This window comes from Pseudorca crassidens, chromosome 10 (assembly GCF_039906515.1).
Source record: "Pseudorca crassidens isolate mPseCra1 chromosome 10, mPseCra1.hap1, whole genome shotgun sequence".
Classification (NCBI taxonomy): Eukaryota; Metazoa; Chordata; class Mammalia; order Artiodactyla; family Delphinidae; genus Pseudorca; species Pseudorca crassidens.
The window spans coordinates 63,812,195-63,829,617 of NC_090305.1; the positions used below are offsets into that span (position 1 = coordinate 63,812,195).

The following is a 17,423-nucleotide window of genomic DNA, read 5'->3' on the forward strand; positions in this document are numbered from 1 at the left end:
AGCTTGTGCTCAGCAACAGAGAAGCCACCACAGTGAGAGGCCTGCACACCACAAGAGTAGCCCCCAGCTCACCGCAACTAGAGAAAACCCCTCGTGCAGCAATGAAGACCCAACACAGCCAAAAATAAATAAATAAATAAACAAATGTAAAAAAAAATTTTTAAATAAAGGGAATAATTAATAAAATAAAAACACAAATTAATGAATTAGAAAATAAATAGTAAATCTGATAAAATTTCCAAAGCTGATTCCTTCAAAAATTAAAACAATTAAATAAACCACTAGGTCTAATCTCTTACATCTCCAAGAGTGGATTCTTTCATATTTTCAAGGAAGAAAATAATTTCAATCCTATTTAAAATCTTCTAGGGTATGAAAACAGATGGAAAACCTACAAATTCTTTTTATGAAAGCTAAATAGTGCTGATTTTTAAAACCTTAAGTATACCAGAAGTAAAACCACAGACCAGTTTTCATACTCTATACTAGTGAATAGTGATACAAAATTCTTAAAATACATGCAAATAGGATCCAGTAAAATATTTGAAAGACTAAATGAGTCATAGCTAGGTATATCCTAAAGAGTCAGAACGATGCCCTACTAGGAAATCTATTTATATGAGTCAGACAAAGAAAAACCATATAATTGTCTCAATGAATGCCTGATTTTTAAAACTTTGGTAAGAATAGAAATAAAACATATTTCCTTTACTTAATGAAAAACTTACTTTCAAATTAACTTTTTCCATCATCATTAGTAGTAAAGCACTAGAAACATTTTTATTAAAGTCAGGAATAAGAAAAGGATGATTTAACTACCTTTTAGCTGTTTTTCATTATTTAATAATAATCTTGAAGTACTAGCCAGTGCAATTAATCAAGAAAATTAAACATACAGTATAAAAATCAGAAAAACAGAAGAATTTAAGTTAATATATTCAAGTATAAAATGAGTTTAAAATAATAGAAATATATCATTACTTGTAGATAGTGATTGCTTAGAAAAATTTTAAAAACTATTAAAAATATTATATGACCAGTTATAAAACAAATATACAAATAATTGTTGCTGTTGTTTTATACTAACAGAAACCACTTAGTCACAAGTAACATTTCTCCAATAGTCCTTACATGCCAGGCATTGTAGCCATAAAATAATTGGGAATGAATATAACATGGAATGTATAAGAGGTACATGAAGAAAACTATTAAACTTGCCTAAGGAGAGTGTAAAAGAAGACAAACGGATAAACATACTATAAATATACTCTCATCTTGGGCAGAAAGACTGTATTAGTTCCTAAAGCTAATGAGTTATTAAACTCAAGGCAGTAATAAATTTCTAACATTTTAAAGGGAATTTGACAAAACATTGCTTAAGTTTGTCTTAAATATTATGAAAAATGGCCAGGAAAATTCATATGACACTAATTCAGAAATAGACCAAGACAGTAGTAGAACCACACCGAGGTTGGAAATACATTTAAGCAAATATAGAAATGTGGTAGATGATAGTGTTGACTTCTACTGTGTGGATTCTTTAATAAAGTGTTAGGACACTTGACTAGTCACTCTGAAAAAAAAATTAAAATATATATTTGCTCCAACCAAAATATATTAGATTTAAAAAATTGTAATATAAAACAATGAAATGAGAAAGGAAGGAAGGAAGGGAGGGAGGGAGGAAGGAAGGAAAGAAGGAAGGAAGGAAGGAAAAAAGGAAAAGGAAAAGGGACGTCATTTTTTTTCTATCCTTGGAATAGGCAAGTGCTTTCTTTTTGCTTTTTTCTTTTCATTTTTTTCATATGTACCTCATTTAAAATTTTTTTGTAGTATTTTTTTATACATTAAAAATTTTTATTTATTTATTCATTCATTCATTCTTTATTTTTTGCTGCACCGGATCTTAGGTGTGGCACGCAGGATCTTTGTTGTGGCATGCGGGATCTTTAGTTGCGGCACGCAGACTTCTCAGATGCAGCACATGGACTCTTAGTTGCAACATGCAGACTCTTAGTTATGGTATGCATTCAGGATCTAGTTCCTGGACCAGGGATCCAACCCAGGCCCCCTGCGTTGGGAGCACAGAGTCTTACCCACTGGACCACCAGGGAAGTCCCTATAGTCTTTTTTTAATTAAATTTTTATGCTACATTGGAGTATAGTTGATTTACAATGTTGTGTTCATTTCAGATGTACAGCAAAGTGATTCAGTTATAAATATACATATATCTATTCTTCTTCAGATTCTTTTCCCATATAGGTTATTACAGAATATTGAGTAGAGTTCCCTGTGCTATACAATAGGCCCTTGTTGATTATCTATTTTATATATAGTAGTGTGTATATATCAATCCCAAACTCCTAATTTATCCCTCCCCCCCACAACCTTTCCCCTTTGGCAACCATAAGTTTGTTTTTTCATGTCTGTGAGTCTGTTTCTATTTTGTAAATATGTTCATTTATATCATTTTTTTTAGATTCCACATATAAGTGATATCATATGATATTTGTCTTTCTCTGTCTGATTTCACTCACTATGATAATCTCCAGGTCCATCCATGTTGCTGCAATGGCATTATTTCATTCTTTTTTATGGCTGAGTAATATTCCATTGTATATATGTATCACATCTTCTTTATTCATTCCTCTGTCGATGGACATTTAGGTTGCTTCCATGTGTTGGCTGTTGTAAATAGTGCTGCAATGAACACTGGGGTGCATGCATCCTTTTGAATTATGGTTTTCTCCAGATATATGCCCAGGAGTGGGATTGCTGGATCATATGGTAGTTCTATTTTTACTTTTTAAGGAACCTCCATACTGTTCTCCATAGTGGTTGTACCAATTTACATTCCCACCAACAATGTAGGGGGGGTTCCCTTTTCTCCACACCCTCTCCAGTACTTACCGTTCGTAGACATTTTGATGATGGCCATTCTGACTGGTGTGAGGTGATACCTCATTGTAGTTTTGATTTGCATTTCCTAATATTTAGTAATGTTGAGCATCCTTTCATGTGCATTTTGCCATCTGTATGTCTTCTTTGGAAAAGTGTCTATTTAGATCTTCTGCCCATTTTTGATTGGGGAGTTTATTTTTTTGATACTGAGCTGCATGAGCTGTTTGTGTATTTTAGAGATTAATCCATTATTGGTCACTTTGTTTGCAAATATTTTCTCCCATTTTGTGGGTTACCTTTTTTGTTTTGTTTATGGTTTCCTTTGCTGTGCAAAAGCTTTTGAGTATAATTAGGTCCCATTTGTTTGTTTTTATTTTCATTACTCTAGAAGGTGGATCCAGAAAGATATTGTTGCAATTTATGTCAACGAGTGTTCTGCCTATGTTTTCTTTTAAGAGTTTATAGTATCTGGTCTAACATTTAGGTCTTTAATCCACTTTGAGTTTACTTTTGTGTATGGTGTTTGTTAGAGAATGTTATAATTTCATTCTTTTACATGTAGCTGTCCAGTTTTCCCATCACCACTTATTGAAGAGACTGTCTTTTCTCCATTGTATAGTATTGCCTCCTTTGTCTTAGATTAATTGACTGCAGGTGGGCTTATTTCTGGGCTTTCTATCCTGTTCCATTGATCTATATTTTTGTGTGTGTGCCAGTACCATACTGTTCTGATTACTGTAGCTTTGTAGTATAGTCTGAAGTCAGGGAGTCTGATTCCTCCAGCTCCGTTTTTATTTCTCAAGATTGCTTTGGCTATTCAGCATCTTTTGTGTTTCTATACAAATTTTTTTTAAATTTTCTAGTTCTTCAATAAATAACATTGGTAATTTCATAAGGATTACATTAAATCTGTAGATTACCTTGGGTGGTATGGTCATTTTGACAATATTGATTCTTCCAATCCAAGGACATGGTATATCTTTCCAACTGTTTGTTTCATCTTCGATTTCTTTCATCAGTGTCTTATAGTTTTTGGAGTACAGGTCTTTTGCCTCCTTAGGTAGGTTTATTCTTAGGTATTTTATTCTTTTTGAGACGATAGTAAAGGGGATTGTTTCCTTAATTTCTCTTTCTGATCTTTCATTGTTGGTGTATAGAAATGCAACCGATTTCTGCATATTAATTTTATATCCTGCAACTTTACCAAATTCACTGGTGAGCTCTAGTACTTTTCTGGTAGCATTTTTAGGATTTTCTATGTATAGTATCATGTCATCTGCAAACAGTAACAGTTTTACTTCTCCTTTTCCACTTTGATTTCCTTTTATTTCTTTTTCTTCTCTGATTGCTGTATCTAGGACTTCCAAAACTATGTTGAATAAAAGTGGCAAGAGTGGACATCCTTGCCTCGTTCCTGATCTTAGAGGGAATGTTTCAGCTTTTCAGCACTGAGTATGATGTTAGCTGTGGGCTTGTCATATATGTACTTTATTATGTTGAGTAGGTTCCCTCTATGCCCATGTTCTGGAGAGTTTTTATCATAAATGGGTGTTGAATTTTGTCAAAAGTGTTTTCTGCATCTGTTGAGATGATCATATGGTTTTTATTCTTCAATTTGTTGATGTGGTGTATCACACTGATTGATTTGTGGATATTGAAAAATCCTTGCATCCCTGGGATAAATCCCACTTGATCATGGGGTATGATCCTTTTAATATATTGTTGGATTTGCTTTGCTAGTATTTTGTTGAGGATTTTTGTATCTATGCTCGTCAGTGATATTGGCCTGTAATTTTCTTTTTTTGTGGTATCTTTATATGTTTTTGGTATCAGGGTAATGGTGTCCTCATAGAATGAGTTGGGGAGTGTTATCCTCTGCAATTGTTTGAGGTAGTCTCAGCAGGATAGGTGTTAATTATTCTATAAATGTTTGATAGAATTCACCTGTGAAGCCATCTGGTCCTGGACTTTTGTTTGTTGGAAGTTTTTTTTTTTTTTTTTTTTTTTTTTTTTTTGCAGTACGTGGGCCCCTCACTGCTGTGGCCTCTCCCGCTGCGGAGCACAGGCTCCGGACACGCAGGCTCAGCGGCCATGGCTCACGGGCCCAGCCGCTCCGCGGCATGTGGGATCCTCCTGGACTGGGGCACAAAGCCGTGTCCCCTGCATCGGCAGGCGGACTCTCAACCACTGCACCACCAGGGAAGCCCCAATTTCATTACTTGTGATTGGTCTGTTCACATTTTCTATTTCTTCCTGGTTCAGTCTTGGAAGATTGTACCTTTCTAAGAATTTGTCCACTTTTTCCAGGTTGTCCATTTTATTGCCATATAGTTGCTTGTAGTAGTCTCTTATGATCCTTTGTATTTCTGTGGTGTCCACTGTAACTTCTCTTTTTTTTTCATTCCCAATTTTATTGATTTGAGTCCTCTCTCTTTTTTTCCCTTGATGAAACCTGGCTAAAGGTTTATCAATTTTGTTTATCTTTTCAAAGAACCAGCTTTTAGTTTCATTGATCTTTTCTACTGTTTTATTTCTGTTCTGATCTTTATGATTTCTTTCCTTCTACTAACTTTGGGTTTTGTTTGTTCTTCTGTAGTTGCTTTAGGTGTAAGATTAGGTTGTTTATTTGTGATTTTTCTTGTTTCCTGAGGTAAGATTGTATTGCTATAAACTTCCGTCTTAGAACTGATTTTGCCATGTCCCATAGGCTTTGGGTCATTGTACTTTCATTTTCATTTGTCTCTAGGTATTTTTTGATGTCCTCCTTGATTTCTCCAGTGATCCTTTGGTTGTTTAGTAGCATATTGTTTAACCTCCACATGTTTGTGTTTTTTACAGTTTTTTTCTTGTAGTTGATTTCTAATCTCATAGCGTTTTGTTTGAAAAAGATGCTTGATATGATTCCAATTTTCTTAAATTTACGGAGGCTCACTTTGTAGCCCAGCATATGGTCAATCCTGGAAAATATTCCATGTACACTTGAGAAGAATGTGTATTCTGCTGCTTCTGGATGGAATGCTCTATAAATATCAGTTAAGTCTATCTGGTCTAATGTGTCATTTAAGACCTGTGTTTCCTTATTGATCTTCTGTCTGGATGATCTGTCCATTGATGAAAGTAGGGTGCTAAAGTCCCCCACTATTGTTCTGTTACTGTTGATTTTTCCTTTTATGGCTGTTAGTATTTGCCTTATATATTGGGGTGCTCCTATTTTTTGTAAGTATATATTTTGGGTGCATATATACTTACAATTGTTATATCTTCTTCTTGGATTGATCCCTTGATCATTTTTGTGTGTCCTTCTTTGTCTCTTTTAACAGTCTTCATTTTAAAGTCTATTTTGTCTGATATGAGTATTGCTACTCCAGCTTTCTTTAGATTTCCCTTTGCAAGGAATACCTTTTTCCATCCCCTCACTTTCAGTCTGTATGTGTCCCTAGATCTGAAATTGGTCTCTTGTAGGCAGCATATATATGGGTCTTGTTTTTGTATCCATTCAGGCAGTCTGTGTCTTTTAGTTGGAGTGTTTAATCTTTTTACATTTAAGGTAATTATTAATATGTATGTTCTTATTACCATTTTGTTCATTATTTTTGTTTTGTTTTTTTTAGGTCTTTTTTCTTCCCTTCCTCTTTTGTTCTCTCCTCTTGTGATTTGATGACTATCTTTAGTGTTGTGTTTGGATTCCTTTTTCTTTTCCGTGTGTGTATCCATTATAGATTTTTGGTTTGTCGTTACCATGAGGTTTTGCTATATCAGTCTGTATATATACAAGGTTGTTTTAAGTTGCTGGTCTCTTAATTTCAAATGCATTTCCAATATCCTGCATTTGTACTCTCCTCTTCTCACAATTGCTGGTTTTGATGTCATATTTGTGTGTGGATTATTTCCTACCTTTACTGCATGTTTGCTTTTACCAGTGAGCCTTCCCATTTTAAATTTTCTTGTTTCTAGTTGTGGCCTTTTCTTTTCCACCTAGAAAAGTTCCTTTAACATTTGTTGTAAAGGTGATTTGGTGGTGCTGAATTCTCTTAGCTTTTGCTTGTCTGTGAAGCTTTTGATTTTTCCATTGAATCTGAATGAGAGCCTTGCTAGGTAGAGTATTCTTGGTTGTAGGTTTTTCCCTTTTATCACTTTAAACATATCATGCCACTCCCTTCTGGCCTGCATAGTTTCTCCTGAAAAATAAGCTGATAACCTTATGGGGATTCCCTTGTATGTTATTTGTTGCTTTTCCCTTGTCACTCTTATATTTTTTCTTTGTCTTTAATTTTTGTCTGTTTGATTAATATGTGTCTTGGAGTGTTCCTCCTTGGGTTTATCCTGTATGGGACTCTTTGTGCTTCCTCCAAATATTTTCTCAGGCCCTTTCTCTCTTTCTTCTCCTTCTGAGATCCTTGTAATGTTGGTATGTTTAATGTTGTCCCAGAGGTCTCTTAAACTGTCTTCATTTCTTTTCATTCTTTTTTCTTTATTCTGTTCCACAGCAGTGATTTCTACCATTCTGTCTTCCAGCTCACTTATTTGTTCTTCTGCCTTATTTATTCTTCAATTGATTCCTTCTAGTGTATTTTTCATTTCCGTTATTGCATTGTTCATCTCTTTGTTCTTTAAATCTTCTAGCTCCTTGTTGAACATTTCTTGTATCTTATCTTCTGTCTGTGCCTCCATTCTTTTTCCAAGATCTTGGATCATCTTTACTTTCATCACTCTGAGTTCTTTTTCAGGTATATTTCCTATATCCACTTCACTTATTTGTTCTTCTGGGGTTTTATCTTGTTCCTTCATCTGGAAGATATTTCTCTGCCATCTCATTTTAGCTGACTTTCTGTTTTTATGGTCTCCATTGCTCAGGCTTCAGGATTGTAGCTCCTCTCACTTGCAGTGTTTGCCCCCTGGTGGGTGCAGTTGGTCCGGGGGCTTGTGCAGGCTTCCTGGTGTCAGGGATTGGTGCCTGCCCACTGGTGGGTGGAGTTGAGTCTTGTCCCTCTGGTGAGCAGGGGTGGGTCAAGCAGCTGTTAGCTCAGGACATCTTTAGCCAGCCTGTCTGCTGATGGGTGGGGCTCTGTTCCCACCCCATTGGTTGTTCGGCCTGAGGCATCCCAGCACTGGAGCCTGCAGGATGCTGTGTTGAGCCAGGTCTCAGTACCAAAATGTTGACCTTTGGGAGAGCTCATGCCGATGAACATTCCCTGGGGCCTCTGCCACCAGTGTCCTTGCCCCCACAGTGAACCACAGGCAACACTTGCCTCCTCAGGATACCCTCCAAGACCCAGGTAAAAAAGACCTAAAAAAAACAAAACAAAAATAATGAACAAAATGGTAATAAGAACATACATATTAATAATTACCTTAAATGTAAAAAGATTAAACACTCCAACTGGTAGGTCTGGCCCAGGCTCCTATGGTGTCACTGCTTTGCCCTGGGTCCCAGTGCACATGAAACCTTGTGTGCACCCTCCAAGAGTGGAGTCTGTGTTTCCTCCAGTCCCGTGGAGCTTCTGTACTCAAGCCCCACTGGCCTTCAAAGCCAAATGCTCTGGGGCCTCCTCCTCCCAATGCTAGACCCCCAGGCTGGGGGAACCTGATGTGGGATTCAGAACTCTTACTCCTGTGGGAGAGCCTCTGCGATCTAATTATTTTCCAGTTTGTATGTCATCCACCTGGCATGCATGGGATTTGACTGTATCGCAAAAGTGCCCCTCTTACCATCTTGTTGTGGCTTCTTCTTTGTCTTTGGATGTAGAGTATCTTTTTTGGTAGTTTCCCATCATTTTTTGTCGATGGTTGTTCAGCAGTTAGTTGTAATTTTGGTGTTTTCATGAGAGGTGATGAGCTCAAGTCCTTCTACTCTGCCATCTTGTTCAGGGAGTCTCTGGCAAGGACTTTCTTAACATGATGCCAAAGGTTTTACTAAATGAAAATCATAACAAATGATATAAATATATTAAATTATATAATTGAAAGTAAAGTGTAGAACTTCAGTACGGTAAACAAAAGTAAACAAAATTTAAAGGCACAGAACTAGGATAAAGTATATAAAACAAAGAGTTAATGTCCCCAAATAAACCAGACCATCAAGTGAAAAAATAGGTAAAGGACATGAACAGGCAATTTATAAAGAGAACACTGCAAATATCCAAGGAAATGATGTCAGTATCACTAGTAATAAGATAAATTAAAATGTAACAAATACAAATTTCATTCATTAGTCTGGGAAATGTGACAAAGGAGAAACTGCACCAGTATGGGTGGTGGGGAAAGAGCCACATTCATGCACTGTGGAAGGAGTCTCAAATTGGTGTCCCTTTTTGGAGGTCCTTTTCCTAATCTGTACCAAAAGTATAACTTTGACCTGGCACCTCAATTCTAGAAATTTATCCTCAACATAATCAGACACTGTGCTCATTGCAATGTTGTTTCTACTAGGGATAAATTGGAAACAATGGCTAAATTAACAGTAGTATATGCAAGTAATGAAATATTATACAGCCTTTAAAAAGAATGATAGATCTTGTATGTATTCACATTACTTAGTAGGTAAATATTCACAAAAGATTGTTTCATGGAAAAAAATTTTAAAGCAAAATATTTTAGCCTGTTTATAAAATCGTGCACTCAAATATATACACACAAATAGTGAGGGCTGAAAGAATGTTAACCTAAATGTTAGCAGAGGTTACTTTAGTGCCATAAAATTGGAGATGCCTTTTATTCTCTTTTTTTAATCAATTTTTTTAATTGAAGTATAGTGATTTACAATGTTTGTTAATTTCTGCTGTGCAGCAAAGTGATTCAGTTATACATATATATACATTCTTTTTTTTATATTCTTTTCCATCATGGTTTATCATAGGATATTGAATATAATTCTCTATGCTGTACAGTAGGACCTTGTTGTTTATCCATTCTGTATATAAAAGCCTACGTCTGCTAACCCCAACCTTCTACTCCCTCCCTCTCCCAACCCATCCCCCCCACCTTGGCAACCACCAGTCTGTTCTCTATGTCTGTGATTCTGTTTCTGTTTCATAGATAGGTTCATTTGTGTCATATTTCAGTTTCCACATAAAAGTGATATCATATATTTGTCTTTCTCTTTCTGACTTACTTCACTTGGTATGATAGTCTCTAGTTGCATCTGTGTTGTTGCAAATGGCATGATTTCATTCTTTTTTATGGCTGAGTAGTATTCCATTGTACATATGTACCACATCTTCTTTATCCATTCCTCTGTTGATGGACATTTAGGTTGTTTCCATGTCTTAGCTATTGTGAATAGTGCTGCTATGAACACAGGGGGTGCATGTGTCTTTTTGAATTATAGTTTTGTCTGGATATACACCCAGGAGTGGGATTGTTGAATCATATGGTAATTCTATTTTTAGTTTTCCGAGGAACCTCTGTATTATTTTCCACAGTGGCTACGCCAACTTACATTCCCACAAACAGTGTATGAGCGTTCCCTTTTCTCCACACCCTCTCCAGCATTTGTTATTTGTGGACTTTTTAATGACGGCCACTCTGACCAGTGTGAGGTGGTACCTCATTGTAGTTTTGATTTGCATTTCTCTAATAATTAGCAGTGTTGAGCATCTTTTCATGTGCCTGTTGGCCATCTGTATGTATTCTTTAGAGAAATGTCTATTTAGGTCTTCTGTCCATTTTTTGATTGGGTTGTTTGGTTTTTTTGTTGTTGTTTATTCTCTTTTTTTATAATTTCTGTATTATTTCATTTTTTATAGGACACATACATTTTTATACTCAGAAAAAAACAGGCCTACTTTCTGTCTTGAACAACTCCCAAAGTCCATTTTGGGGCCTGAATTATCCTGTTGTCATATCTACATGGACCAGATTAGCTATGTGGTCTGCTAATCTGACTGCTGACAGCACCGGCCCCCTGGATCACTGTAGCTCACAGGGGCCCTGCAGTCAGACAGGGAGGCCCAGAGCGACAGGTGGAGGCAGCTCCCTGGGGCCCTCAGTGACGCATTCAGTTGCCTAGACTGGGAGCCTCAGAGCACATTCTGGATAGGGGAAGGTAACTCAGGAGGGGCAGGTACAGATCAGAAGCCTGGAGTTAGAAGAGGGCAGCGGGGCCATCTGAGTCTCTCTGTTGGCTCGGGGATTTGGCTTGAGGCAGCAGTGAGGAGGTGGGGAAAGACCGACAACTTCTAGCATTTTAGGAATGTTGACTCCCAGATGCTGAGGATTGCAGGAGGTTTGACTTCATCTAGTCCTGTGTTTCCTAATCTTCATACCTACAAACCGCCTTTACTATCATTTCTTTAAAATTTTGCCTTAGATGAACATTCACTGTTTTTTTGTTTGTTTAAATAAGTTTATTTTAAAGGGCAACTTTGAATGATTGTTGTCATTGGAAACAAATATTGTTTCCTATGAAAAGTAGGGAATTGCCAAAGTAAATTGAGTAAAAACACAGTGGAGTAGAGGGGGTGGGGAAAGTGTGTGCTGTTTCTAGCAGCAGGCCTTGAGCTGTTTTAGAGAGGTCTTAACAATGCACTAGCACTGAACTGAGACTTGCTCTTTAAAGTGAAGGAAGAAGCATTCTCACTACGCATTCTGCCTTGTTGTCCACACACCACATAACATCATTTCCTAACCCAGCAATGGTGCACACGCGGCTCAGAGGGCTCACTCAGGAATCCCTTCCACGACATGGCTCCCCTCTGCCCCGCTCTCCTAGGCAGCAGATACTGTCAGAGATGAAGGCTTGTGCGGGGTGGGACTGGCTGGGTCAGGATATCATGTCTACCTTGTCTACCCTGGTCTGCAGGCCTTCGAGGACATCTACCTGGAGGAGCGGAAGACCATCAAGGTCCTGCTGGAGTATGCCGACAAGATGTTCACCTACATCTTCGTGCTGGAGATGCTGCTCAAGTGGGTGGCCTATGGCTTCAAGAAGTACTTCACCAATGCCTGGTGCTGGCTCGATTTCCTCATTGTGGGTGTAAGTGTGGCCCCTGAAGGGAAGAGAGGAGGGGGGCGCCCGTTGCCAGTGTGAGAAGGAGCTGAGGCCGAGGGACAGAAGGACAGAAGGACAGGGCAGCAGGAGACAGCAGGACGAAGTGGAACACCTTGGCTGTGCCACAGGGTGGGCAAAGGGGCAGGAAGCCTGAGTCTGGGGTCACAGAGCGGATACCTGGGCTCTGCCATCAAAACCCCCGACTGGGGACACAGGGAAACCTAGGCTTCTGGGAGAAACTATACTCACCACGGGGGATAGTGAAGTGCAGTTCCCGCAGCGGTGTGAGCCAGGGTAGGAGTGGGGTCCCACCCTCTCAGGATGTCCAGAAGGGGGAGCAATGAGCCCGTATTGCAGCCCTCACCACGGCACCTTGTGAAGTGTCTGTCAGGCCCACTACAGAGATGACCGGTTAAGAGCCTACATGTCCACACACAGAGGAGGTGTTGTATAGGAGATGGAATGAGCCAAAGACCAGAGGGCACGGGACTGGGGAAAGAGTGCTGGGCAGGCAGGAGATCCTCCTGGCTCAGGTAGAAGGTACCACTTGGGGAGGATGAGAGGGGTTGCAGTCCCCTGTGAGAAGGAGGAAAGCATGAACACTGGCTGAGGGTTTCCAGGTGGCTGCCCTGGGTGATCAGGCAGCTGGCAGGGCTTGCCTGACCTCCGGTGTGCCCAGGGGACCTGGGGCAGGAGGTTGGCATATCCCCTGAGCACCCAGTTGGCAGATGGAATGGGAGGCCCCTGCCCCACAGTTCCCCAGGCCCCGGGACACTTCTGGGTACCAAGCAGGGTGAGTGCAGGGTCTTGTGGGGCTCCTGAGCACAGTCAGGTGGGAGGGTAGCCATGGCGGGGTGAGAACTGAGACTCAGAATGCAGGGCAGCCTTGGATCTGTGCTCCCTAAGGGCAGAGGGAACATGGCGAAGGGCTCCGGCGAGGACTTATCATCTGGTTGTGGTGGGTCTCGCACAGCAGGATGTGGGTCAGGATCTGCAGGCTGGGAAGAGCTTTCCAGAAGACACTCGTAGCTCTGCCCACCAGCAGGGGCTGTCCTTCCTATAGTTATAGAAGAGCTTAGGCCTGTGCTTAGTCCCCACTTCGGGCCCAGAAGCTAAAGGGAGGGGCTCAGCTGCCAGTGGGCCTGGCCAGTGTCCAGGCCTGGGTGGGAGGACAAACTTGAATGGCTCCGTGGGCTAGAGTATGTGTGGAGACACAGATCCACGTTGCTGGGCCTCCAGCCCAGGCCTCTTTCATCACCCCAAGTGGCCGATGCTAATGCTGGGGTGAGAGGTGCTGGGTTGGCAGAGACGGGGGGAGCTCAGGATGCTCTTACAGCCTAGAGCCCTCAGAGCCTCCCTGAGATGAGGGAGAGGACCCCTGAAGCCTCCTTGCCAAAGGGCCAGGGGAAGGCCTGGGATCCTGGCAGCTCTGCCCTGAGGCCCCCTCACCCAGCTGTTCCTGCAGCTTTTTGGGACTCCCCCAGGGCAGGCCAGATAGAGTTTGCAAAGACTTCTGGGGAAGCCCACCCACCTCCCACCACCTGCCGCCTTGGGGAACTCCGCTGAGGCCAGGCCTAAGGGCCTGAAATTCTCAAGATTGGAGAATTAGCCTGTGGAGAAGGAAACTGAGGCTCACAGCAGAGAAGGGCCTGGCCCAAGGTCAAGGAGAAGGAAGTGGGTGCTGGAATCCAGCTTTCCAGACACTGGCCATGCCCCCCTATCCCCACACTTCATGGAAATGGTGGACTTCAGGCCTCAAGGTCTGGAAAAGGATGTTTCCATGTTCAATTCATGCATTTTTTCGATACTATTGAGCATCTACTGTATGTGGGTGCTATTGTAGATGCTGAGGATCTTGGGGAACAAAACAGACAAAACCCCTGCCTGCACTCAGGAAGGTGACTGTGAACCAGAAACATAATACATGAGCCAGCTTTATATTACGCTGGTGATGTATACACATGGAGAAGAGGAAGTAGAGAGGGAAGGGGGTTAGGAGGGCCGGGACTCAGGGAGAAAGGAAGATAGAGATTAGAACTTTAAACAGGCTGGCCAGAGTGGGCTCACTGTGGTGACATTTGAAGGAGGTTGGGGTTAGCCAGGCAGATGTCTGCAGAACATTCCAAACAGAGGTTGGAACAGCAGTGTAAAGATCCTATGGTAGGAGGGTGCCTGGGATACTTGAGGAACTGCAGGGAGGCCAGAGTGGCTGGAGCAGAGGAGTGGGGAAGGGAAGTGCAGGAGATGAGGCCAGACTGCATGGGGTAGAACGGATGCAGCCTTTGAAAACCATGGGCCTTTATTTAGAATGAAATGGGGAGGCGTTGAAGGGCTTTGGACAGAAGAGCGACATCATCTGACTCATGTTATGAAAGAATCACCCTGTCAGGGTGGTGGGGGAGGGAAGTGGAGGCAGGGAGAAGGTTGGGGGGTTGTGGAAGTGATCCAGGGGAGAGATGATGGCGGCCTGGCCAGGATGGTGGCAGTGGAAGCGGTGAGAAATATTTGGACTTCTGACATATTTTGAAGGCAGAGCCAACAGGAAATCCTGATGGGTTGGATGTAGGATGTGAGAGACAGAGAGAAGGCAGGGATGATGCCAAGGCTTGTGGCCTGAGCAGCTGGAAGGATGGAGTTGCCATCAACTGACATTGGGTGGAGCAGGCAGGGTGAGCTTTGGAAGCAACAGACAAGGCTGGCCTGCTGGGAGCTAGGCGGGGAGACTGGCCGGACCTGGCTGCCCTCAGCAGCAAGTCCCTGAGAGATGCCCCTCATCCTCTCCCGGGTGGGGGCAGCACAGAAGTCCATCCTGGGAGTCTTCCTCTTCCAAGTCCCTCTGCCCAGCCTTCTCCCAACCTGCTGCTTCCAAGCCTGGGAGGAGGGTCCGGGAGTCAGGGCCCCGCCTGCAGCCCCTCACCACCGTCAGGCTGCCCTCAGAGCTAGGGTGGTGGTAATGGTGATTGCCGGCGAGGTCAGGCAGGAGGCCACTTCTAACCTGTGATCACCGGCCAGCAGTGACATAAGAAGGGTTTGGATGCCCCTGGAACTTCAGAAGGATAAAATCCGCTGGGTGGAAATGCCCTGGTGAGGGCGGGGCAGAGAAAGCAGACAGCAGAGAACAGCCCTCAGGGGCTCCATCTGCGCTTCCCTTCTTTGAAGACGGCAGAATGTTGTGAGGTCCAGCTTTGGGGAAATGCCCCAGGATTGTCTTGTCTGCTCATACTCAACTCAGGACAGTCCTTCTTCCCCAGAGAGTCTACTTCGGGGCAGGGAAGGGGCAGGCCCAAGAATCTGACTTGAAGGAAAGCACATGGGACCTAAAGCCCAGGCTTTGTGACCCTGCTCCTCCACACTAGCGGGTGGCTTTGGAACTCAGTTTTCTCATCTGTTGCATTGGGAGGTGCATTACAAGTCCTGGGGTGATTGCGGCTATTACAGACGTGTGAGTGTGTGTGTGTGTGTGTGTGAAGTGCACATAGCAGGCCCTCAGTGAAGGTCTGAAAGCTGGGACATGCTTGGGCTTGCCCCCAGCCTCTTGGGCCGCAGGAAGGCTGGCCCAACGCAGGACAGCCTGTGAAAACGATCCAGCCGGGAATCAGAAAGACTGGACACAGGAAGACCTGCTGGCTCTCTCACACCCCGCCTGTTTTCGGTGGGCCAGGAGCCCTGCCACTGTCTCGAGCTGTCCCCGTGGCTCCATTCCCACCCTGCCTCCCACAGGTCTCGCTGATCAGCCTGGTGGCCAACGCGCTGGGCTTTGCTGAGATGGGCCCCATCAAGTCACTGCGGACCTTGCGTGCGCTCCGACCCCTGCGAGCCCTGTCACGATTTGAGGGCATGAGGGTAAGAGGGGTGGCTCTTCCCACAGGGGCAGTGGGAGGTGGCTCCATGGAGGGGACCCGCAGGCCCACTTGCTGTCCAGGCGGCCCTGACCCGGTGGGAGCATGTGCAGGATCTCCAGGAAGCACGGCTGGGCTTGGTGGCACTCGGAGATGGAGCTGTGCGAACCTCCCCCCAGGCCTGCCACTCCCAGCCCTGTGGGCTCCACGAGGGCCAGAGAGCCCTGGATAATGGAGAGGAAGTGAGGCCTGGGGCACAGGCGTCTCAGCTGCAGCCAGCCCCACCGGCCCAGGGCCCCTTCGGCTTCTGCTCTCCAGCGGGGCCTCGTGTCTATGTGCGCCCCGGCTCCATGTGTCCATCCCTGTCCCCTGCCTCCTGGCCATCACAGGCTGCCTTTCCTCTGTCTGTGATAGGCAGTAGGGCAGTGCTAGGGAGGATGAAGGAAGCAAGGAAGGAGCCAGCTGTATTCTCACCATGAGAGAGCAGCTTGTATTTGCTTAGTAAGCTCTTTGGCACTATTTTCTAAGTGCAGAGCCCTCTGCATTTTTTTCAAGTCACCAAATTTTACCAAAGAATGTGCACATATAAGGCAAATTGAAAAGCCCACCAAGAAAAAACATTATCCATTTTATATAGCAAGAAAACGAACCCATGTGTTTGTGTGTGGGGGTTTTTTTTTGTTTCTTGTTTTTACAAAATGTTCACAGTTCTGTTGTGACTTTAGCAGACACATCTGTGTGTCTCTCACTGACCCAGCAGGCACCATTACACAGCCCCAATTTGGTTGATGGTTTTGAACTTTGCTCACACGCCCGATCCATGGAGAAGCAAGCTGTTTATTTCTGGTGGGAAGCCATTCACAAGTGAATAATCCGACCTAAGTTAAATGTCTCTTTGGGAGCAAGGACATTTTGTTCTGGGACAAGGGGACATGGGAGAGACACTAGTTGCCAGGAATGCCTCTGCTGTGGCTGCTGGCCACAGAGCCAGAGAAGGGCAAACGGGAGAGTTGGTTTCCCACCCTGTTCCCAGGTTCATCATGCCTGCTGGGGGGCCGCGGACCGACCCCCTTCTTTGCTTGTGTCAGCATTACCATATCCACCGCCCAGCCCCACACCAGCTCCGCTCCTAGTCTGTGTGGCAAACATGTTCCTGGCTCACAGACAGCTGAGAACTAGGTCCCTCACTGGAGTGGAGTCCCCAGTTATTTTTGCCAAGGATACTTCTCCTGGGTGCTGTGAGTTTAAATGAAGAGCATGGGGCCATGGCCCCATGGGGTCAGAGAGCCTCTCCCTGGGGAGGGCAGAGGCACAGGGAGCATGCACACCACCCGCCCTGCCAGCCCTGCTCCCACCACAGCATGGGAGGGCTGTCAGAGCACCCTCCAGACGTACCACCCGGAGGTCCCCTGGGCACACTTTACAGGAGAACACCCATCCATCCCGGTAGCAGCAACCCCAAAGGAAATCAGAAGCTTAGCTCAGAGAGTGTATCTCCAGAGGCCCTTTCTCATCAGACTTGTGGCATACTCATCCAGCAGAGACCCTGCTGAAAATTAAGTTTGAAGGTCATGGATTCCAGGCAGAGCCAAGAAGGGAAAGGCAGATGTTCTGAGCTGTGTCAGACTTTAGGGTGCAAAGCAAAAGGCGTGTGTGTTCTCTCTCACTCCCCTCGCTGCCCACCAGAGCTTCC

The 17,423-nt window shown here is 43.5% G+C and overlaps 1 protein-coding gene across 1 annotated transcript in view; it reads left to right on the top strand.

Annotated features, from left to right (window-relative positions):
- SCN5A (sodium voltage-gated channel alpha subunit 5) overlaps window positions 1-17,423 on the top strand; it is a 103,290-nt gene that overhangs the window by 73,569 nt on the left and 12,298 nt on the right. Inside the window, exons 20-21 of the mRNA XM_067754059.1 lie at window positions 11,703-11,876; window positions 15,612-15,734. Coding sequence (XP_067610160.1) covers window positions 11,703-11,876; window positions 15,612-15,734 — 297 coding nt within the window. The remainder of the gene's footprint in view (window positions 1-11,702; window positions 11,877-15,611; window positions 15,735-17,423) is intronic.